At 43.9% G+C, this 25,510-nt stretch overlaps 1 protein-coding gene across 4 annotated transcripts in view; it reads right to left on the bottom strand.

Moving 5' to 3' along the window:
* Positions 1-25,510, bottom strand: part of LOC137417749 (interferon-induced protein 44-like) — a 195,503-nt gene that overhangs the window by 97,903 nt on the left and 72,090 nt on the right. For 2 of the 4 annotated variants that reach the window (XM_078770709.1, XM_078770711.1), the window contains exons 4-5: positions 23,256-23,278; positions 3,155-3,197 (exon numbers count right to left, since the gene is read on the bottom strand). In XM_078770709.1, the coding sequence (XP_078626835.1) occupies positions 3,155-3,197; positions 23,256-23,278 (66 nt within the window). The remainder of the gene's footprint in view (positions 1-3,154; positions 3,198-23,255; positions 23,279-25,510) is intronic. The other 2 variants (XM_078770714.1, XM_078770718.1) reach the window with 1 other exon arrangement.

Raw genomic sequence — 25,510 nt, 5'->3', positions numbered from 1 at the left:
CTTACCCAGTTGTACCCAGCTGCTCCTGGACTCTGCGTTCTTGCCACCCAACAAGGTGGAGAAGTTTCTGTCTAACCTCGACTCTGATTCTGCAACTGGAACAGACGGCATCAGCCCACGGGTCCTAAAATCGTGCTCTGCCCCTCCATCTCACCCTCTCTCTGCTCTCTTCACCCACTCTTTTGCTAAAGGTCATCTGCCATCTGCTTGGAAATCAGCCAACATTACCACTTTACACGACAAGGTACAAAAACAGATCCTATATATAAGCAAAAATTTGCGGTTGGGAGTAAATCCAAATGATTCCATGGTAAGATCTCCAACCTTTAATTGAACAAACAATGACTCAACGTTTCGATTAACAACATGTGACAAAGCCACACGCCTCCGTTAATCTTCCTCAAGAGTGATAAAATCATCTCAACATCCCCTTATATGCAAAGTGGGCGGGGTATATGCAAAGTGGGGTGGGCAAAGCTGGACAGCCAATTAAACCGTATCACACCGCTCTCGTGAACTGAGAACGTTACTGACCAAATTCAAAAATCAACCGCATATTAACGGATCAAAACAATCCTGTAAGCAATGCTGGATTATAACTCAAGTGTTTCTAAAATCCAGAACAATCATTACATTTAATTAGAAGTTAAACTTGTAAATAATTAAATTGTAAATTAAATTAAAACTGTAAATACATTAAAGCAAATTTTTTTAAGATAAAATATAATTGCCATAATATCAAGATCATCGCATGTGGCCCTATATGGTAAAGGGGAAAGTGGGAAGGGGGGGGGGTGTAAAGGGTTATTATGGGGTATTGCATGTAGATTGATGAGGGAAAAATGAATTTAAACAATTTCAGCATGAGGCTGCAACATAACAAAATGTGAAAAACTGAAGGGGTCTGAATGCACTGTATATAATTATTTTATTTTTTTTTACTTACTTTTTCCACATGCGAAATTTGCATTTATGTTTATTTAAATTATACAATGGACTACAAAATGTAAATGTTTCATGATATTTGTTATATTATGTCACCTTTATCTATCAATATTGTTGAAATGAAGATCAAATAGCTGTATGTTGAAATATGTTGAAAAAGTCAAAACTTTACATGGGGTGTAGTTACTTTTTCACGTGACTGTATATATATATATAATCGGGAGATTAAATCAGACGCGGATGTAGCTTCAGGACGGTTGATCTTTAATTTTCGACAAGCTTTCGACCAACAAAGGTCTTCTTCTTAGTCGTACCCAAGTTCAGCGGAAGACTTTGTTGGTCTTCTTGGGTCTGTCTGGGTCTGTCATCAAGACTGGCATGGTCCCCTTTTTGAAGCAATGTTTTATGGCCGATGCCCTTCCTGCCGCCAACCCTGTTAGTCGCCTCTTGCAACACACAGGGAATTACCAGTGAGCTGGTACTCAATTTGCCGACCTCGGAAGGATGACAGGCTGAGTCAACCCCCCTGGCATTAATTCAGCGATCGACTTGGATCCTAGGATCCCAAGCCAGCACCCTAACCGCTAAGCCAACACCAGGCTCAGGGGCTACATACAATGAATGAATGGTCGTTTTAAGGCCATTTTCCCCGCTAGAGCGGTGTTAGCCTTGTGGGCCCCATGACAATCATGGTTCCCTGTTTGAGGCAATGTTTTTATGGCCAGATGCCCTTCCTGACACTAACCTTTGGTCGCCTCTTACGATGTGCAGGGATGCGGTGTACCTATTCTAAATCGGGGTACACACCGTGACCCCGCTACATTCAATGGAATTATCATAATCCCTACGCTAGTTAACAAGCCCCACCCCCTCATGGCGCGGATGAAGACACAAGCTTAATCCGACATTCGGGCTACAAAACTTATTACATCAACATTCCCAATCACGACAGTCGAGAACCTACCTATGCAGATCTACCTAAATCTATATATGCCCTGACCCAACCGACATAACAATATTGTTATGTTTGTGGGGGGTAGTCTAGGTAATGAAATACCTTAGTCCAGGTAGATTGTATTGGGTAGTGTGCTCCGTATGCCGTGTAGAAACATTCCTGTAACTAAGTAGGGCCAGATGTCGCGTAAGTGTATATTTGTCTCCCTGCGAGGGGTGGAGCTATGCTAATTAATTAGGGTATAAGGGTAGATTCCCTGTGTGTAGTTGCCTCTGTGGTTTCCCCTTTGTTCCTTATAACACTTACATCATGAGCCATGCGATCAGCGCTTAAATGAAATAAAGCAATCGCCAACCGGATCTGAACACTGCCATTGACACCAACACACACACACACACACACACACACACACACACACACACACACACACACACACACACACACACACACACACACACACACACACACGGAAGAAGAAGAATAAGCTCGCACAAAAATTATAATAGGTATTCCGCTACATACAATGTATGTGAAGGAAACTTAATAATCTGCAGGGAAACAATAGGTTTTCTCTGCATTGCATGCAAAGGAAACCGAATAACATGACCCCCTGCCACTCGTATCGTGAGCGGGTTTACTCGTTCAATAAATTTGACATTTTCCCTCCACCACCAAAGGACCAAGGATGTTACGTTTTCACTCTTGTTTCTTTGTCTGTCTCTGTCTGTCTGTGAGCAGGATATCTCAAAAAGTTATGGAGGGATTTGGACGAAACTTGGTGGACCAGTTGGGTGTCTGACAAGGACAAAATGATTAGATTTTGGTGAAGATCCAGATGCCGGTCTATGTACTTTCGCTTTTAAAATGGGTTTCTCGACAACCGCTTGTACGAGTACAATTGATGCGAAACTTTATACATAGGAGGGACTTCCCATGGAAAATATGTTATTGCTAACTCTGATGTCTTATAGGTCACTTGGTATGGCAGCCATATTGGATTAAAGGGAAAAAATTGGATATTATTTTCTCCCATTTGATTGTTGATTTGAGCTTCATTCATTCAGCATCCAAATTGTGCATGGGAAGTGAAACGTGTTTGTCATTAACATTAATTTCCCTGTCAATTAATATGGATCTGTTGTCAGAGATGCTGATGGCGAGAGTTTTGTTTCCAAGCGAGGTTCTGGTTGGAAGAAATCAATGCTTTTTTATGCTGTCAATTCTTTTTTTATAACGAAAATATACTGTACTTACGATTTGTTCCAGTCGATTTTCCTCATAGGCTCTTCAAGTAGCACTGAAAAAAACAAAACAAAAAACAAGAAAACATTGCACGATCACCCAAGAAACTAGAACAGCACTCAGTAGAGTGCATACCTCTACCAGGCTGTACAGTTTATGTTTTGTATCCCACTGATAGGCTGGATCTAGACGGGCATTAAACCAAACTCGAATCTGCTTCTTCTTAGTACAGACGTTTTGTCATAATTTGTCCACAACCTTTTGAAATATATTTAACACCTCTCCTTTCCTATTCCATCTCCAGGTGCTGCATGACGTCATCGCCAGGCACCGAAGGGAGCTCGGCAATGAAGCACACTGAAAGGGTGAACTCAGTTTTCACTTTGGTTGTTTGTTTGTTTGTTTTCTTGCTTTCTTGTTGCTTGCCAGAATAGATTCCGGCAAGTATGTTGGTTGGTTGGTTGGTTTGTCTGTCTGTTTGTCTGTCTGTTTGTGCGCAGTACTACGTCTACATCGTTGCACATAGCATCGCCATACATTACACACATATTTGCCTTGCCCTGGAATGGGCCATGCGGCACGCTTTCGAAGTTAAGTAACTTTTCACAATTGTGTTTTTGTCGAAACTGTATCTTTCTCTCGGTGTATGTACCTATTGGGGTGTCTTTAATAGTATTCTTGGTGTTGGTTTTTCATACCTGTGTACAGAATCGTCGGTCTTTCGTATCGCGTATTCTGAGACCTAGTGTAGTAGGCTACCGTGTCCGACCTTGGCTTGAGGCTTTGTTCTTGTCTCAGCGGTTCTTCGATCGCGCTGCAATTACTTTCTGGTCTCTGGTTTTCCCGGTCTTTTCACCCCATACTTCCTTGTTTTAAAATCTCCTCCAAAAAAAATTAAAAAATATTTCCTTCTCTGTTCTTATTCGTTTATTCGTTGTTCGTATTTGTTCATTTGTTCAACGACCACGTTGTTTGTGATCACGTTGTTAAAAAATGTCTAATCTATCCCCTGAAGAACTGTATTCTGTCATATTCTATAACACCTTTTTCTTCTTCTTCGATAAAAGGATGCTTTCGACTTGCTCACCAAATCTATTCATTCCAAAAAAAAATTCCATCTCTTATAGTGCATCTTTCATTCATTCCCTAAACTCTCCAGCACTCCACCCATCCTTCAGCGTCCTCAAACGTATTTTTGACTCGAATGTCTCAAGAAACTCATTTTGCAATAAATGTTTGTTTCCCATTAATCGTATACTTTTCAAAATCCAATCTCATCCCTCCCCTCCAAATCTTCCCCATCACCCCTCCCCTCCAAATCTTCCCCATCACCCCCTTCCCTCCAAAACTTCCCCATCACCCCTTCCCTCCAAAACTTCCCCATCACCCCTTCCCTCAAAATCTTCCCCATCACCCCTCCCCTTCAAAACTTCCCCATCACCCCTCCCCTCCAAATCTACCCCTTTGCCCCTCCCCTCCAAATCTTCCCCATCACCCATCCCTTTCAAATCTTCCCCCTTGCCCCTCCCCTCCAAATCTTCCCCATCACCCCTTCCCTCCAAAACTTCCCCATCACCCCTCCCCTCCAAAACTTCCCCATCCCCCCTCCCCTCTAAATCTACCCCCTTGCCCCTCCCCTCCAAATCATCCCCATCACCCATCTCTTTCAAATCTTCCCCCTTGCCCCTCCCCTCCAAATCTTCCCAATCACCCATTCCTTTCAAATCTCCCCCCACACCCCTCCCCTCCGAGACTCTCCCTCGCTCCTCCCCTCCTAGACTCCCCTCTCACCCCTCCTCCTCAAAGCGTCCTCCCCGCTTCTTCCCCCTTCCAACTTTCACCTTCATCTCCCTCAACCTTCTGCCTCACTCTTACCCCTCGTCAAATAACACCTCACTGCACCTCACCCAATCACCATCAAACCTTTTGTTCGCCCCATTCTTCCCTATCTCCAAGCTATTCTGTAATCTCTGACACACCTTCAACAGCTCTCCCTACCTCTTCCTCCTCTTCCACATCTTACCCTACTGCTTCCCCCCCCCCCCCCCCCTGTTCTGTATCCGATGCTCCCCCTTCCTCTTCCTTAACAGTATGGACCTCAAACATCCGGGGCCTTCGCTCAAACTTAACTGATCTCTCCATACAGGTTGCTTCTGACAAACCAGACGTGATCTGCTTAACAGAAACTTTCCTCCTTCATGATGTCTCTGATGCCTTGGTATCTCTCCCAGGTTACTCCCTCCTCCGGTATGATAGACCTGAGCCTCGTCCTGGAGGTGGGGTTGCTATCTTTATAAAAAAACTCTCTTCCTCACTCGCCCTGCACTGCCCTCTTAGTCCAAGCCATTTAGCATTTGACGGGGAAAAAACTGCAACACTACCGATCTCATTAGTATTGATTACCCTCAAGGTACCTTTATAACATACTAAAAGTATAAAGGTCTAAAAATATGGGGTGACTCTCAAATAATGCAATCAAGTTTTCTCCATTTAGCCCCATGTTAAAAGACGTACATATGCCGCATGCTATGATTATTGTCGCTCTCTGAACTTCTATTGCTTATTTTATACACTGGACCTAATCACTAGCACGATATAATAAATAAAGGATATCATACTGTACAATATTGTATATATAAGTGAAGTTTTTACTGTTGTAGTGTCTTATTTAACCACACCCCGTTTTACAAAGACTGCTCACTCCACAGCAAGCGGCGGTACATCATTATTTGTTTGTGAACCATATATATCTTAGTTTTTAATCCCATCAATGACATGTATTTAGTATGTTTAGGTCTATTGGCAATAACATACAGTAATAGTATATTCAACTTTTCTATATTTGCAGGTAATCCAACCCTGAAGAATGGCGGCCAATTCGTGTGTGTTCTGCAATGAATCCACCAACAACGATAATCCAGTAGTGACACTTCGTGAAAAGGGAAGTCGGACTATTAATGTTGTTAGTGACCAGCGCAGTGACCTAATACAGACTGTTCCAGGTCAAGTTGTTCATCAAGAATGCCGACGTGTATACTGCAATCCAATAAAGGTAGCACAGAGTATCAGAGATACACACAGACCAGGCCCAAGTGTATCGCTCCGATCAGCAGAGGAAGCCTTCAACTTCAAAGCAGATTGCCTCTTCTGTGGTACAAAGGTGAACTTTGATAACAGGAAACAACAAGGAGATGTCCACTCTATCACATTTACAGAATGTAAAGATAGTCTTCTGCAAAAGTGCTCAACAAGGAACGATGCATGGGCCGATACTGTTCGGGCTCGACTGCTCATTGTGTGTGACCTTCCAGCGGCAGATGCCGTGTATCACCAGGTATGCAGTTCAAATTTCCGGACAGGGAAACTGATCCCTCTGAATTTTGTACATAATGAAACAGTACAGAAGAAACAGAAATTGGGTAGACGATACAAATCACCACACGAAGGCGGTCGTATACCAGGGTATGGACATACCCAACCACAAGGGAGAATTTGTTCAATATGCAGCTGATAACGTCGACCACAACATTAGAACCTTAGACGGACACAACACCTTCCATGGCATGGGGATAATAGCCATGATTACCCCTGGAACAACACAAGGACATCCGATTCCTAGAGCTCAGGTCACTGCCAGCGACATAGAAACAACTGGAAGAATCCAGATACAGTACCATAGAGCTGACGACCAGGCACTTGCAACCTTGACTTATGGGAGCGTGCCTATCATGAGAGCCCATGATCCCACAGCCAACCTTGATGTACTGTGGAAGACGTCACTGCTGTTCAAGATACCAAGACCTGCATGGTCCGGGATGATGCAACTCTTACACGTGGTGTCCAGCATTCAAAATCGTCTGTCCTGTTTCTCCCAATGATTGATTTGAGCTCGAGCGACACTACATGCATCTACTCCACTTTCAACTACATTGCGCAACATGCTAAACAACATGATGTACCTACCATCATCACCTTTGATCAGCCACTATGGTGGAAGGCATTGTCGATCATTCTCTCGGAGCCAGATGGAAGCCCCATGCGACGTATTGTGGTAAGGCTAGGTGCCTTTCATATGGAAATGAGCTTCCTTGGCAGCATAGGGCACCTCATGGGTGGTTCTGGGCTGAAGGAGCTGCTAGAACTCATATACGCACCAAATGCAGTGGATCACATCCTAACAGGAAAAGCAATTTCCAGGGCTGTACGGGCACACATCCTCCTGGATGCTGTCCTGAATGCACTCCTCCTGTCTGATCCTCTTGGAGGAACACAATACAGAACTGCAGAAGACTTGCCAGTTCGGAATGAAGATGCAATGAGTGGCTTGGCCGATGATGATGTGATTCATGATGAGCACACTCTTCCAAACTCAATCCCAACAGTTCTTGGCTGAGGATGCATCACCAGATGTGGTCGAGGCTGCAGGAGAGATAGCATTCGTGTGTCTCCACAAGGGTAAACCTGATGAAAGTTTGGATTCCCTCAGGTACAAGCGGTTTTGTGAACAGGTCGCAGTCAAGACTTCGAAGATACTCCCACAGACCTTACCGCCCACATCTGCTGCAGCGAGATATCACAGCAGACGGGTGTATATGCAAATACAGCAGTGGAAAGGAAACAACAGCCTACAACCAGTGGATTGGGGCTGGAGAATGAGCGACGGCAATCTTGTTCCTGTTATGACCGACCTCCCTCCAGCACCTCAGGATTTGTTGAATGTTATCCGGTGCAACTGTTCGACCGATTGTGGTTCCGCACGGTGTACATGCCGCAGGCACAACTTGGAGTGTTCTCCTGCTTGTGGTCAGTGCCGTGGATCTGGCTGCACCAACTCCGTCCTGGACAGTTTCAGCGACGACGATGACGAGGAAAATGATGATTAGGTAGTGGACTGTTGTTATAGACTGTTACATGTAGCTGAATTAGTTCATTGTGGACATTTTTTTTACTTTTAAGCGAATCCTTGACTTCCGACAGTATTTTATGAGTCAGTATTATTAGTTTCTCTATATGTGATTTTATTATGAGTTTGTGATTTTAATCAACAAAATGTGCCATAATTCTGAAACAGTCATGACAAGTGATTCATGTATTTGCATATCAGTGATCAGTATTTAGCTATTGGGAATTTTGTTTACGTGCTTATTTTTTTGTTCCATACGGGCCGTACTGGGGCTGTAACATGCTGTAATTCCTGATATTAAAAGTATAATTATATACCATGTGCTCGGAATGTATCGCAAAATGTGAACAAATCGTACCGCAAAAGGATGAAAAGGGGGGTCCATGTACCAGTGATTTTGACAGACACCCCATATTTTTAGAGCTTTAGACTTTTGATATGTTATCTGGTATATATTACTGCATACAATTTCGCACTGATATGTAGTGTTGCAGTTTTTTCCTATCTGGCCCCATATTTGGGCTAAATGGCTTGGACTATCTCTCCACCTCACCCCCAGGAATACCTTTGGCTACGGCTTAACCTTCGCTCCCACCTTTTGTTCATATGTGTGTTGTACTGTCCACCAAACAGTGATGACTCCATCTACATCTCGCTGTCTGAGAATATGGACCAACTTCTATCTACCCATCCCAACTCTCTCTTCCTCATATGTGGTGATTTAAACTGTCACCATGCCAGTTGGCTGGGTGTGGGTACCTCTCTCACCAGCCATGGCTCTTCAGCAAAGGACTTCTGTGACTCACTGGGACTGGCACAATCTGTCAATTTCCCGACCCGGATTTCAGTCAACGGAGCATCTTCACTTCTGGACTTGGTTATGACGAACATCCCTGAAAATGTCTGCTGCTCTTCTTCTGCTCCAATCGGCTCTTCTGATCAGGTGCTTGTTAAAGTGGACATCTCTCTGACCGTTCTCAGAGAGCCTCCTCAGCGTTGACGAGTCTGCTATTTCACTCAGGCCAACTGGCATGGTCTTCAAGCAGCCATCAATCATCTGGACTGGTCTCCCATCTCTACCGCCTCTGACATCAACTTATCCTGGGAATTCTTCCAAAGTAAATTGCTCTCTCTCATGCACAGATTTATCCCATCTCGTCTTCAGTTGTCATACCCTTCCTCCCGTCCATGGTAGACGGAATCTTGTGGTGAGGCTATTGCCCAGAAACAACTTGCTTTCGTTGCCTGGAAAGCAAATCCAATGGAAGGAAATCTCATTTCCTTTCACAAAGCCCGAAACAAGTGTGTGTCCACCCTCAGGGGAGCCAGGAAACAATATCTCTCCGTTCTCAAGACCGAACTCTCTTATCTGTCTCCCTCTTCCAAATCTTGGTGGCGTCTGGTCAAATCTCTTCCTGGTGTTTGTTCCCCCTCCATCCCCTCCCTCACCTCAAATGGCCACACGGCTGACTCCGCACATGAAAAAGCTGAATGCCCCAACTCTGTGTTTGCCTCTAAATCTTGTGTCCCAAACCCATCCCTCTCTGTACCCACCGTACCCAGTCGTACCCAGCTGCTCCTGGACTCTGTGTCCTTTCCTCCTGACAAGGTGGAAAAGTTTGTGTCAACCCTCGACTCAGATTCTGCAACTGGACCTGATGGCATCAGCCCACGGCTCCTAAAATCCTGTTCTTCCGCTCTTTCACTCCCTCTCTCTGTTCTCTTCACCCTCTCTTTTGCTCAAGGTCATCTTCCATCTTCTTGGAAATCTGCCAACATCACCGCTTTGCCCAAAAAAGGTGCAAAAACAGATCCCAGCAACTACAGACCAATCAGCCCTCTCCAAATTATCAGCAAAGTCATGGAATCCATCATTGCTTCAGATATGAAATCTTTCCTCTTCTCCAATGGCTTGATCTCTGATCATCAATTTGGTTTCAGACCTGGACATTCTACTCTGGACATGCTGCTTCTGCTTTCACAACAATGGATGGAGGTCCTCAATGCCAAACAGGAAATTAGACCAGTCTCCCTTGACATATCACGTGCCTTCGATACGGTCTGGCACCCCGCTCTGCTCACCAAACTCTCCTCTTTTGGTATCCATGGAAATCTCCACGCATGGCTGGCGGACTTCCTCTCTAGTCGTAGTCAACGTGTGGCCCTAAATGGGTTTCTCTCATCTCCTCTTCCTGTTCAGGCTGGGAGTTCCCCAATGCAGTGTTCTGGGCCCCGTGCTTTTTCTGGTCTTCATCAATGATCTCTCTGACTCTCTTGAAAATCCTCTGTATCTCTTTGCTGATGACTCTACTCTCTGTCGCTCCATTCTTCATTCCTCAGATCGGCAGTCTGCAGCCTCCTCACTCTCTGCAGACCTGGACAAAATCACAGACTGGGCAAACAAGTGGAACATGTCTTTCAATCCTGACAAATCTCACACTCTTACGATGTCTCTCCGAAAAGACCGACTGGACAACCCTCCCATCCACTTTCTGAATAATCCTCTCCAAGAAGTTCTGTCACTCAAGCTTTTGGGTCTCACTATCTGCCATGATCTTTCGTGGGAAAACCACATTTCAAATCTGGCCTCCAAAGCCAGTCGCCGACTGGGCATCCTCCGTCGTGCGAAGTCCTTCCTTGGCACACCTGAGCTCCTCACCACATACAAGGCTTTCAACCGCAGCTCAATGGAATACTGCTCTCCCCTCTGGGCTGGTGCTCCTGCCTCACACCTAGCTCGTCTTCACGCAGTTGAAACCAAAGCATTCAGAATCATTGGAATCCCCCGCAATGAAGCTAACTCCAAGGGCCTCTCACTCACTCACCACAGGCAGGTTGGTGGTCTTTCCGTCTTCTACCGACTCCTCTCTGGCCTTGCCCCCCCCCCCCCAGCTCTCTCTGGGCTCTGTCCCGCAAATATTCCTACAGGTCGCACAAGATCTGCCTGCAACCCTCTTATGGTTAAACTGCCAAAATCAAGACTCTCTGCTCACCTTCACTCCTTCATTCCTCTTTTCTCCCGCCTGTGGAACAAACTCCCTCACTCTCTTCAATCCCACTCCACCCTCCAGGTCTTTAAAACAGCTGTTCACCACCATCTCTTATCTTCCCCCATCCAAAACCTTGATCTTTTCTACCCCCGCTAATTTCGGTCCCCTTGTGTTTTATACCTCTCCCCCCCTTCCCATGCCTCCTCCCCCCAAGCCCTCTCCCTCCCACACTTCTCCCTGCTCTCAAATGTTGTGGTTGTGTGCTTCCCCTTCTCTCCCCATCTTGTCTTCCGCTCCCTCTTTTTGTATATTTTGTTTGTCTGGTTGTTTTGTTTGTGAAATAAATGTTAGCTCTTTCACAAGCCTCGATTCAGTATACAAAAAAACAAAAAAAACTAAACTTGTTATTCTTTTCTGTGATATTAAACAAGGTATAGGCTTCCATAGACAATAACGCCGCTTCATATTCTTTTGTGGGATCAAGTTGTACCGGGTATTGGAATGGAGCCGTGTGATCACTCATTGTAAAATCAAATCTAAGAGTTGTGTTTCTCATTTTATTGTATGTGAGATAAAAGATCTTTGTATTGCTATTTATTAATTATTTTCATATTCATCAACTGATCTAAAATGGCTGATATTTCATTAAAACAATTGTTATTTCCCACCTCCTTACAACCTAACAGGAGTAATAGTCTATAAACCAATTGTGATGAGTCACTCGGAAGAAAACTAATGCCGGAGCCTGAACTCAATCCAAGTTTATCTACAGTATTAAGAAGATCTTTTTCCTTCTCATTTTTCTTACCTTTACTCCTAATATACCCCACGTAATCAATCGCGTTTAGCAACTCAATATATACCTTGTCCTCCTCTCTTTCTATATCAAGTGATTCTATTTTGACTCACCGAGTCTGGTGTTTCTATGGCCGGTGTGTGTGAGAAGAAACATTAATCTGGGGGTTAATTTAACATTTGGGTGAGTATCACTCAAAAACATGAACTCATCCTTGAATCCCAATACCGCCTCGTTAACAAGATGAAACGCTGCTGATTCTTCTTCTTCTGATGGAATGAGACCCGTTTTGGTTGATGTCCCCCTTTTATATTCATTGTTTTTATAGATTTCGCAACATAATTAGAAAGTTTATTTGTTTTCTCAAGGCCTCGGGATGATTGTGTTGTTTCTATATTTGTAAGTTCTTGATTCGCTAGTTCATCCAACTCTCGCAACTCCTGTTGTTGTTTGGAAGTATATGTTATCGTGGGAACCTGATCTGACAGGTCAATCAAATCAGGCACTTCCTGTTTTTGGGTTGGGGTATATTCTATCGCATGAAGTTGAAATGAAACCCCCTTTTGTTCGGTAGATTGTAAAAGAGGTTTAAAAAACTTCTTTTGTTTTATTTCAAATACATCTTCACCTAATAACTTTTGTCTCCGTTTCGTCCTTATTCCCTCCTGTTGTTTAACAACTTTTGAAAGTAATTGTTGATGTTCCCTAAATTTTCTTGCTCGTTCTTCAGCATTCATTTTATTTATGTAAAGAAATTATTAGTTGATATATCATCTTCTTTAACAACGATATATTTATATTTTTCAGTCATATGTTTCATATGGTCCTCAAATTCCTTTTTACTACATAATGTAGAACTATTATCCTTCCAAAAATTGGTTATATCTAATGCATTTAGTTTGAATAAAATAAAAGTATTAGCATTGTTTCTTATTGAGCAACGAGGGAGTTGAAAGTATGATTGACTAAGATAAATACAATTACAAGAAGAATGTCTCCCCCTTGTATAGTAGCTGTCCATAACCGTTTGATTTTTCTCATTAACACAATCATCAAAGATAACGAGGTTCTTTTTTGTTTCATCTAAATCTTGGGGTGAAGGTATATCATCCATATTATCAGTGAGAGTACAAGTTATGGTTGTAGGTGATGTGGGTTTTGATTTCTTTTTCCATTTTTGTGGAGTATCACAAAATAGTTGTATTACATCCTCAATGTTGAGCGCATTTAGTTCGTGTTGGAGCTTAAATAACCCGATTATATCTTCTTTTTGAAGACCCGCATTAAAACCTTGTGATAGTAGTTGATACTCTGGTTGAAAACTTGACTTTGTAAAAATTATTACATTTACATAATCTAAAAATTTTGGGGTAAGGAGCATCTTTAAAAGCAAACAGGTTTTTCCACATCCACTTGACCCGACTATTAGGCATCTTAACGAATTTGGGACGTTCTTATGATTGTTAAATTTTATCTTACTTTCCCACAGAGGTAAAAAATCATCCATTTTATATAGGATTGAAAATATATGGCAGGTAATCATTCATCCTGCGTGTTGTTATCCCTATTTGTATTACTAGGGCATGCCCGTACTATATCTATATCTAAAATTATATCCCCCCCCCCCCCCCCTCTATTTACATGAAATGGTTTGGTCCAAAGCGAACGGCTTGCGGAGTTTGGTAAAGAAATCGCCATAGCATGCACAAACGCGCAGGAAAGCGAAAGAATCGCAAATTAGTTTTAATTAGTTTTAAAACATCGTTTAACGCCAACATAGCAGCAACATAGTTTGCCAACGTGAAATAAATGAATACGCTCTCAAATGTGCCGTCCGAGGCAGAGTCTGTTCGCCACGTTCGGCACACGTGATAGCTCGCTGCTCTCTGATTGGTTGAATCGTTTTTTGGACATAGCTCGGTAACTACTTCTCCGATTAATATGAAACCTTGAAAAGGCACATCCTCGGGTCCCCAGCAATATACCTGGCAAGTTTAAAGTATATCGGACCCGTGGTTGTCGAGAAACAGCGGTCACAGACATACAGACATACAGAGATTACTGGAATTATAGATAGATAATTGTGTATACATATTAGAAGCGACTCAACCAACCGTCTAATTGTGTTAAATATATCTTGAAATATTTTGAAAATGGGTTCGGCCATTTTATATGCCCTGACCAAAAAAAATCGAGAAAATCGTGAAATCTGACAAATCAGAAATTTTCACAATCAATATTTTTATTTTTTGAAAATTGTGAAATCTGAAAATTTGGAAAATTGGGAAAATCGAGAAAATTGGAAAATAAATAATTAAATGGTCACTTCCGGTTTGTTGTGAGTCGCTTCCTATTTTTGGTTGAGGCAGTTGCGGTTTGGGAGTAAGGGGATGTGGGGAATGTGGGGAGGGGGTGGGGAGGGTGGCCTGGTCTGGAACCTACCGTATACATCTACTCTCCTCACTACATACAAAGCTTTCCTCCGCAGCTCAATGGAACACTGCTCTCCCCTCTGGGCTGGTGCTCCTGCCTCACACCGAGCTCGGCTTCATGCGGTTGAACCCAAAGCATTCAGAATCATTGAAATTTCCCGTGATGAAGCTGATTCTGAGGGCCTTTCTCTCTCACCGCAGGCAGGTAGGTGGTCTTTCTGTCTTTGACAGATTTCTCTCCGGCCTTGCTCCTCCAGCTCTCTGACTCTGCTCTCTGTCTGTCTGTGCTCTGCCCCTCAAGTATTCCTGCAGGAAGCACAAGATCTGCCAGCAACCCTCTTTCTTGTGAAACTGCCAAAATCAAAGGTTTCTGCTCACTTTCACTCTTTTATGCCTCTTTTTTCCCACCTCTGGAAGAAACTCCCACACTCTCTTCAATCCCTCTCCTCCCTCCAGGTCTTTGAAACAGCTGTTCACCACCATCTTCATCTTTCCTCTTCTCCAATGGCTTGATCTCTGATTATCAATTTGGATTCAGACCAGGTCATTCTACTCTGTACATGTTGCTTCTGCTGTCTCAACAATGGATGGAGGTCCTCAATGCCAAACAGGAAATCAGAGCTGTCTCCCTTGACATATCACGTGCCTTCGATACGGTCTGGCACACAGCTCTGCTCACCAAACTCTCCTCCTATGGTATCCATGGAAATGTCCACTCATGGCTTGCGGACTTCCTCTCTGGTCGTAGGCAACGTGTGGCCCTGAATGGATTTCTCTCATCTCCCCTTCCTGTTCTGGCTGGAGATTCCCAAGGTAGTGTTCTGGGCCCTGTGCTATTCCAGGTCTTCATCAATGATTTCTCCGACTCTGGAAATTCACATTCAAATTCAAATTCAAAAATTCAAATTCTGGGAATTCACACTGGAAAATCCTCTCTATCTCTTTGCTGATGACTCCACTATCTGCCGCTCCATTCCTCATCCCTCAGATCGGCAGTCTGCAGCCTCCTCACTCTCTGCAGACCTGGGCAAAATCACAGACTGGTCAAGCAAGTGGAACATGTCTTTCAATCCTGACAAATCCCACACTCTTACTATGTCTCTCTGAAAAGATCGACTGGAAAACCCTCCCATCTACTTTCTCAACTATCCTCTCCAAGAAGTTCTGTCGCTCAAGCTTTTGGGTTTCACTATCTGCCATGATCTTTCTCTGGAAAACCACATTTCCAAGCTGGCCTCCAAAGCCAGTCGCCGACTGGGCATCCTCCGTCGTGCGAAGTCCTTCCTTAGCACACCTAAGCTCCTCATCACATACAAGGCTTTCAACCGCAGCTCAATGGAATACTGTTCCCCCCTCTGGGCCGATGCTCCTGCCTCTCACCTAGCTCGGCTTCACGCTGTTGAAGCCAAAGCTTTCAGAATCATTGGAATCTTCCACGATGAGGCTAACTCCGAGTGCCTTTCACTCACTCACCGCAGGCAGGTAGGTGGTCTTTCTGTCTTCTACCGACTCCTCTCTGGCCTTGCTCTCCCAGCTCTCTATGTGCTCTGTCCCCCTAATATTCCTAGAGGTCGCACAAGATCTGCCAGCAACCCTCTTATGGTTAAACTGCGAAAATCTAGGCTCTCTGCTCACCTTCACTCTTTCATTCCCTTTTTCTCCCGCCTCTGGAACAAACTCCCCCACTCCCTTCAATCCCACTCCTCCCTCCAGGTCTTTAAAACAGCTGTTCACCACCATCTCTTATCTTTCGTCATCCAAAACCTTGATCTTTTCTACCCCCGCTAATTCACCCCAGATACACTTTTTTTTTTGAAATTCCAAATTATTTCCTGGAAGTCCTTGCAGTGTTGATATGTTTGAAACCTCTACCACCTCCCCCCAAGCACTCACCCTCCCACATTTCTCTCGGTGTCTTGCTCTCACATGTTGTGTTTGTGTCCTTCCCCCTCTCTCCCCATCTTGAGGGCCGCTTCCCTTATTTTGTGTTTTACGTGTCGGGTGACTTTTGTGTGATTAATGGTAGCTCTTTCACGAGCCTCGATCTTGTAAACAAAACAAACAAAAAAAAATCTTTTGCCTACGCCCATCCAAAACGTTGATCTTTTCTACCCCCGTTAAAACTCCCCAAATACGCCTCTTTCAATCCCCAACTTCTTTCCTGAAATTCCTATTGGTGAAATTCCTAGTAGTGTTCATTTGCTTTATACCATGTACCTCTCCCTCCTCCCCAGCCCTCCCTCTTTCACAGATCTACCGACGTCCTTGTTCTCTACTGTTGTTGTGCTTGTGTGATTCCCACCCACCACCCCACCCCCCCCCCCCCCTTCATTGTATGTTTCATGTGTCTGTGCATGTTTTCATGTTCAATGTGTTAGCTCTTCCACGAGCCTCCATTCTGTACACAAAAAAATAAAAAATGAACAAATAAAAAATGTTGGCGATGTAATTTTAACCTGGGTTTGGTCATGGCATTATGAAGTTCAGGTCAGAATACCGAACAGGTTAGTTATGAAAAATATAAAATGGAATGCTTAAAATATTGTGTTGGTTTGCATCATGGCCACAAGATAAACAATGGATATTTTCAACAAGGTATGCATGAGAGTATTGTTATGATTCTGCGAACCAGCACTCCCAAAAACAACGACAACCAACATACAGGTCCCAAGTTAGTTATTTAATGAGTAATCGTTCAGATAGTCCTCAATTCTGTGCAGTGGGTTTCACAGGTCAATATGCATTTTGTGGGATTAGTTAGGTTTTTTCCCCGTTTTCTACCCCATTTCCTTTTAAGCAAGTCGGCCGGTCCATTAACATTCTTTTCTGGTAATTGACAGCAAAGCTGAAACACCTGCACCTCCAGATAGCCATTTCCGTAATTGGCAACAAAGCCAAAAACCTGCACCAGAGCACCGTTTCCCATAAATGGCAGCTAAGCTGAAATACCTGCACCACTTGAGCACCGTTTCCTACAATTGGCAGCTGAGCCGAAAGAACTGCACCACCAGAGAGCTGGTTCCCATAATTGGCAGCTCAACCGAAATACCTGTGCCACCAGAGCGCTGTTTCCCACAATTGGCAGCTAAGCCGAAACACCTGCACCACCAGAGGCCGTTTCCCACAATTGGCAGCTAAGCCAAAATACATGCGCCACCAGAGCGCTGTTTCCCATAATTGGCAGCTCAGCCAAAACACCTGCGCCACCAGGGAGCCGTTTCCCAAAATTGGCAGCTAAGCTGAAATACACGCGCCACCAGAGCAACATTTACCAAAAACGGCAGCTAAGCCTTTGCCGTAAAACCATCTCTTGATCCTCACAAAAGCTCCACCGAGCACTGGGTGAGCAATAGATCCTGGCGCTATGCGGGAAGAATTCCAGAGACCAAGGGCCGTGCCGATGAATCACCTCAGACTGGACCGCACCCACCCCTCGTCTGTGCACTCCCTAACAAAAGTAATTTCTCCTCTTTACCCCTCATCTCAGAGAATGGGAAGCGTGGGCTTGGAAGCCCTCGTTTAGTGTGGCAAGAAGTCGCAAAAGCCTCACAATGTTGTTTTTGTCTGTTCTTTCTGTGTTTTCACCCTGCCATGGATTATTCTGTTGGGCGCCCTTGTGATGTATGTGTCCATGTAAGTAAGAAGTATAAGCTAGACAGATCGGGGCAACTCTGCTCTGTGTCCCTGTGCTTTGTATATTATTGATCCCTTGAATGTTCTTGATCCCTTGTATACACAAATAATTAAGTTAAGCACTCCCCCCCGTTTTTTTACAACCTCGCACATTACAAGTTTGTTGTCGTCAAAACAGTGTAATATACCCATGATATTGCTATATTTTCTGGAGAAGTGATATTATGGTCACATAAAAACATAACAATCATGCCGTTTTCAATATTTTATTCTGAATAATTTAAGGTGAAATTTTTTGGGAATTTTAGGCATATTTTCACCTCAATTTAAGTATGGAGCTATAGGTCCATCACGGACAGTGTGGATGACGTTTATGTTTTCTAACGTACAGTCATTGTTCTGAGAAGACCTCTAGCGATCTTTGCGTCAATAACGTGTGTAGGACCCACGTGATCGGATCACTGACTCAACCCTACGTCTCATAGACCCTGTAAGCTGTCGTATGCGTTGCTGTGGCAGGCTGTTCCATTCCCGATGTAATGCACGTTCCAATTCATCCAGATTGGCTATTGGAGGGACCATCCTCGCAATTTGTCGTCCCAACATGTCCCAAACGTGCTCGAGGGGGTTCAGGTCAGGACTGTACGCAGGCCAGGGGATGGTTGTCACAGCACCTTGCTCCAGCAAGGCTCGGACGCGTCTCGCACGGTGAGGCCTGGCGTTGTCATCCATGAAGATGGGTCTGCTGGCGAGGGTGTGGTCATCGAAGTGCGGGATTACGGTGGTATTCAGGATTTCCTCGGCATATCGCTCTCCGTTGAGGTTACCTCGCACAGTTATCAGGTCCAATTTACAGTCATGGGAGAAGCATCCCCAGACCATAATCGAGCCACCACCAAAGGGTACCGTTGGTTGAATGTTTTTAGGTGCATACGCGGTATATTAGGGGGTGCTTAACTTAATTCTTTGTGTAGGGGTGCTTAACTTAATTCTTTGTGTAGGGGTGCTTAACTTAATTCTTTGTGTATACATTGATTGCTCATTGATTTCCCATTAATTGCTCATCGATTTCTGGTATCATTTATTGCTGGTACCATTGATGGCTCATGCATTGAGGCTTATTTATTGCTTCTATGACACCCCCTCCCCTCATCCCCCTTCCATTCTTGTGTATGACCCCCCTCCCCAGCCTGTGGAATTATGCTTTCCGATCTATGTGATGTGTCTATTCCTTCATTGGTCTTGAACCGTGCGCCTGGCATATATAGGTTAGCCTGGCAACTTTTAATTCCTCAACGAATTGGATCTAATTGGTTATCCGGTGTGCACTGGCAGTTTCGATTGCCTGCATCCCATTAGGATCTGAAGACAAGACAAGATCGGTGCATAACCGAGGGCACATTCCCCAGTTAGAAAATCACGTGACCCCCAAGTAAACTGTAAGCAGATGGAGAACCCTGAGGTCAACTGATTGACATTCGTTCACAGTTTAGTAGCAACCCGCTGGAGAGGGGAGTTATCCATGCTTGATGGCCTGAGGTCTGGTAGTCAGGGAGGAACTGAGGCACTCCCCCTCATAGTAGATTCTGAAACCTGTGTAGTTCAGGGGCCAATACTGATATTTTAACAAATTGGTACCATCCAAGGTCAGCAAACAATTTTGGTATGTTTGTCTTCCTACATGTCTCTAGTTTATATTTTGGTATGATAACCCTGCCTATCTTGTAGCTTAATGATAGTTTTCACTTGAAAACAAACCCACCTCCATATAATCTGGAAGTTGAATTTTAGGGGAGGGGGGTAGCATTTTTGCTTATAACTTCAGTTCTACTGAACATATTTTGACAAATTATGATTCATTGTGAAGCTACATCATATATCTACACAACTGTAATCCAATTTACACCTTTAATTATCAGGTGACTTCCTCGGAGGTCAAAATGTCATGTTTCATTTGCAAAATTGAAAATTTAGCGTGTTTTTGTTTTCAACTGATCTGATTACTATTTCGTGATAGGTAGGTCATCCAGAAAGCCGACAGACTGGTGGCATCTCTGAGGGACTCCCGATATTCAAGGAACAGTTCCAGGATACGTGTACATGACTCTGTCTGAAGCAATTTCTGAAATGTTTCCTTGCAAACCTCACTTTTGAAGGTCTCGATAGACTTAAGGGCTTCCTCTCAGTGGTGAAGCTCTCCCGCCTGGTTTTGTTCCATCCATGTAAGGAAGCTTTTCCATACTAGCTGTAAGAGGGCTTCATACACAAGCTTGTGTAATCTAACTGCTCTGTTATATTTTCGACCCTCCATGACCCCGGCCACAGAGCCTTCTGCTAGAATGCCTGCCTCCACACAAAGATCACTGAGTCCTGCATCCTGGAATCTCTTGCCTATGATAGACATCAGGTTGAATATTATGTGGAAGGTCCCCATCTGGATAATTATGTTCTTGAACTTCTCCTGCTTCTAAACAATTTCTGCAGCCTTGGCAAACAGAGCCTGATCGAAGACACACACTATCTCTTCAAGTTGTAAGGACTGTATTATGGAGAGTGTTTGCTCTAAAACTTCATTCACTGTGGACGTGTCAGTTGCAGGTGCATTGATAGTGGGTAGGTACGTGACTGTGTCCTGGACCACTGTGATGTCATTGCGGATATGGATATTAAATCCTATCCAGCTACTGATGGTTTGATTATCAGCAGCTGTGATCCAAGTGATGAGCCAGATAAGATTCTTGTGCTTTGCCTGCTAGGTCACATTTGTAGTATCAGTGTCTGCAGTTTCAATCTTGGGTGGCCCAGCTCTCTGTCCAACATTATAAGTTGGGAGTCTAAGTGGAATAGGGGAGATGCTTCTCTTGTTTGACTTAGTTACTGTTGGTAGTGCTGACTGTGGTAAAGGTCCTTCAACTTTCGGTTGGACAGCAATGCCATTCACTCTATCGGATGTACCACCACCACTGAGTGTCTCTTCAAGTCTGTCTATGTTGTCCCATGAAACAGTTGTAGAAACATGGGGATGAGCGTTTGGAAGAATTATTGTATTTTCATCTGCAAGTTCTAGCTTCTGAAGACACAATGCTGTGTCAACCTCCTCCAGGTGCGAGTAAGACACACTGTGGCCAAGTCTATTCATGATCTGTATCAGTTCCTTGTTTCCTGTCAAAGACATAATGGCAAAAGGGAGAAGAACATGCTGAGGTGGCTTTGTCCTGCCATTTGTGACAGCAAATACCAGATCACTGCCAAATGAAGTTAGCAGGCGTTGGACTCTTGGTGAAGGATTATCACAATTATTCTCGCCAGTCAGCAGTGTCTCCAGGAATGTAGTAACTGGTTCAGGAATAATGCATTTTTCTGTGTCAGGTGGCCATGTTTGGGGTGCATCTTGCTTCTTGATGCTGTTTCTTAACACCATGGCCGCTTTTGTGATGACATCCCCTTCTGTGACAGCTCTTGCTGTCTGAATATCCTGTTTTAACTTGTGGGCTTGTTTGACAAGAGCTCCAATTGATATACTGTCTGGATAGACAAGAACCATACCCTTCTCATCAGAGACAAAGTGGAGTGATCCAGTGAAAGTACTCTCCAACTTTCGGCGGATGTGTTTTTTGGTCGATGGCTTAATTTGTGCAATGCCAAGAGATTTCAGGGATTCTTCAAGCTTTGATGTGAGGTCCGTCAATGGAAAAACATCAGGATGTGGCCAAATGTCATTCCTGATGTACATGATGAGCTGCTCATATGCTTGTTCCACCCCTTTCTCATACTTTTGTTCTTCAAGGTCTTCACTCATACTAAATGTGGCTGTAGTCTCTTCTTTTGTGTACAATCTATAGCAAGAGTTGTGGTATTGTCCCTCTGCTGCAACAAGGTCTCGACTCACTGCTGCAAGAACTTTTTCATCAAATTTCCTAGTAGCTGCTTCACGAACTTTGGCATCAGCTCAACTCCAAACACCGTGTGAGGCGTTCTCGTGTATGTGTTCCTGGCAGGTATTTGCTTGAGCTGTTACAGAAGATACATAGCCTTTCGTATACTCTTGAAGTACTTGGTGCATCTCTAGATGATTTTCTTGTTCCAGTATCTTTAGCCTTAACATCAGCACCTTGGTTCTGGATACCACGGTTTGTGATGGCTTCAAGAAGCTTTTCATAGTGAATACACTGCGACATTTGCGATGATACTGAATCTGTGGTACTTCACTTTCTTCTAGGCCCCTGGCTATCTCCAAGAGTGGAAGGTGTTTTCTTATTTCTGCCGCTCCAAGCAGGGTTTTCCAGGATTCAAGACCTTGCAGCGTTGCTAGCTCCGAATCATCGTCAGTGCAATGAATGATGCAGCTAATTTTTGCACGTTTCTGCGGTGTCGGATCCTGGTCACAAGTTGGTAGATCCATTGTAGATATCTTAGTTCTTCACCAATCTACTGCATATATACACACACCTCGGCAAGGAAAGCAAGGCATAAGACATATTTCATTTAGCATTTACTAGTCACAATAATCTTTTGGTATCATAATGCTCTATTTAAAGCAGGTTTCACATTTGTACAGACATTGACAAAAATTTTCGGAAATCGAAGAAATAATGCTTGCATAAAAAGGGTTAACATAGGGTTAATTGTTGAAGTTTTGTGAATGATATGTTCTTTTAAATCATCTACAATGTCTTATCTATACATTATGAAATAATTTCAGCATCTACATATCACGAAATAGTAATCAGATCAGTTGAAAATAAAAACACTCTTAATTTTCGATTTTGCAATTGAAACATGACCTTTTCACCTCTGAGGAAGTCACCTGATAACTAAAGATGAAAATATATTACAGTTGTGTAGATATACGATGTACCTTCACAATGAATCATAATTTGTCAAAATATGTTCAGTAGAACTGAAGGTATAAGCACAAATGCTACCCCTCTCCCCTAAAATTCAACTTCCAGATTATATGGAGGTGGGTTTGTTTACAGAGTGAAAACTATCATTAAGCTACTAGATGGGCAGGGTTATCATACCAAAATATAAACTGGAGACATGTAGGAAGACAAACATACCAAAATTGTTTGCTGACCTTGGATGGTACCAAAATCTGTATTGGCCCCTGGACTAGTGGCTGTAACAGAACGTTTTGCTTTGTTATTCAACAATGGCCAAATCACCCCTTGTTTTCCTCTGTCGGACCTCAATCGATTCCTTTGAATACCTCAAATAAATAGTGTACTTTAAACCGAGTAAGCCAACTTTCACAATCTGGAAGAGGTTCGACATAAACGATCAGTGCATGGTGTTCACATGTTTGTGTGCTTCAGAACGATGCAAGTTACTTGATAAATCACATGCAGTTACTTACGTTGTGGTGGTGGCGTCACTGGTCTGGAGAGGGTTAAAAAAAAAAGAAAAAAATTAGTGTTCATGCATGTCATAATACAATTTCAATTATCACTTAACATCATTGAAACCAAGTAAAAATAGGGGCAGATCATTACATTGGGGAAAAATCATCGCCAGAAAAAGGAAATACCTGCATTAACTTTGACATTGGAGGAGGTTGTTTGGACCATCATGCTTGCACTTTAGTAACACCTTGTTTTTTTTTTTTTGTTTTTTTTTTTTTGTATACTGAATCGAGGCTCGTGAAAGAGCTAACATTTATTTCACAAACAAATCAACCAGACAAACAAAATATATAAAAAGAGGGAACGGAAGACAAGATGGGGAGAGAAGGGGAAGCACACAAAAACAACATTTGAGAGCAGGGAGAAGTGTGGGAGGGAGAGGGCTTGGGGGAGGAGGCGTGGGAAGGGGGGGGGGGGATTCAATCAATCTATCACTTTCTTAAAATAGTTGAACCAGGGAGTAAAGGAGTGTAAGGTGGCACCAGTAGGGACATCCCCAAGCTGTTATGGCTGGCAGGAATGTTGAAAGATATTGTTACGGTACGCGGTTAAAGATGGTATGTTTGCCGAGCGGAGGCTCCGCGACCGAACAGTGCTTCCCTGACTAAAACCCGATTCACCCCAAACTTTGGCCGTATCGCGCCGCAGCTGCTCAATATGGAAACCTCTAAAGCGACCGAACGAGAATGAAGAAGAAGAAGAAGTATGGAGGAATAACAGGATTTATTAAGTATTTTCACAAGCCAAAGCAACGAGAGCAGTCGGTTATATACAGAAAATGGAAGGAGTAGACACACAGTGAAATCATTAGCTTACCTATTCAAGCTTAATTAATAAACCCCAGGACAACATTAAAGACAGACGGACGATCACACTTACACGGGGAAATGCAGGCAGGAAGGAATGGCTTGGAGATGGGTGGCTTTTAGAGGCAAGGAAGGTTCAGCGGGTGCTGGGCACGGTCGGGCCAGAAGGCACCGCCGTCAAGAAGCCGAGCTTTGGTCCCAAACTGCGCGGGCGAAGTTCCTTTCTCCGTACTGCCTCGTGCGCTCCTTGCGTTGCCCCGGTCCGTTTCTCCTGCAGCGCGGCACGTCTCACGGCGGCTCGGTCACACCTGCTCGTCTCCAGCGCATCTCCTGGACCCAGAACTCATCCCTCCTCTCCTTGTCTCCTCTTTGGGAGCAGACCGCAGCGGGTTATATAGGCCCCGCCCTTCACCCTTTTCGAACCTTCCCCAAATGTTCTCTCTCCGCCCTCTCTAGCCAAACCCCTCGTTCTTGGTTGGATGAGCGGGGCCGACTTACTCCTCCCCTCTATGACGAGGTGGAGACCCGCCTTTCTTCTTCGGCGTTACCTCGTGCGTAATGGAGTTAACTGCTGCAAAGTGGACGGCAGATGAAAATGCAGCAAAGTGCAAACCTGGCACTTGGAAGCTGCCATGGGGCGTCGGAGGGCCTACTCTTATTTAATTCGGTGCAATGAAGAGTCAAACTAGTGGGAAACACATCCTTAGCCTACACAGAGAATAAGGGACTAACTATTTAAAAGGATATATCGTGTCCTGTGTGTAGGTTTATGGAATTAACGAAGAGGACGAGCTGCGACCATTCTTTACTTTACGAGGGTGTTACACACAACAAAACCATACTTTTCACATTCGTTACACTTTCTCAAAATTGTTACACTTCTCAAATCCGTTACACTTCTCAAATCCGTTACACTGCACCCTTCTTTCTTCAGGCCTGTCCTCGGGCCTACAAAACTTTAACTTAGTGTGACACGTAGGTGTAATTCCCTCTACAATTAACCTGACCCTGAGTGTGACAATCTTAAAACACAAATAAATATGTCCCCCTGCTGCATTGCACCCTGTCTAACAGATTTGCGCCCACAGGATAACCGAATTACGGAATTGTTTTCAAGCTATACATTTATGGTGGTGAGCATTATTTACAGTGATGTTCTTTCTTATTTACAACGCAACCCAGGACCTGTGTTGTTTTTTTTTCTTTTTAGGGAAACAAAAAGAAGGAAATTCCTGTTGGGATGGAGGAGACAGCACGCATTGCATCGATGCACCAGTACCAATAACACCAAAGCACCCAAAAGCACCCAAGAGCACCAACCAGTGCACAGTCATTACTGTTTGTAATAAACACACACACAAAAAAAAAACAACTGGTGGTGGTCTTCTTCTTCTCTGCTGGGC

This window comes from Myxine glutinosa, chromosome 1 (assembly GCF_964187855.1).
Source record: "Myxine glutinosa chromosome 1, kmMyxGlut1.1, whole genome shotgun sequence".
Taxonomy (NCBI): Eukaryota; Metazoa; Chordata; class Myxini; order Myxiniformes; family Myxinidae; genus Myxine; species Myxine glutinosa.
Note: the sequence above shows the minus strand (reverse complement) of the source record. Positions and strands in the feature narration are given on the sequence as shown.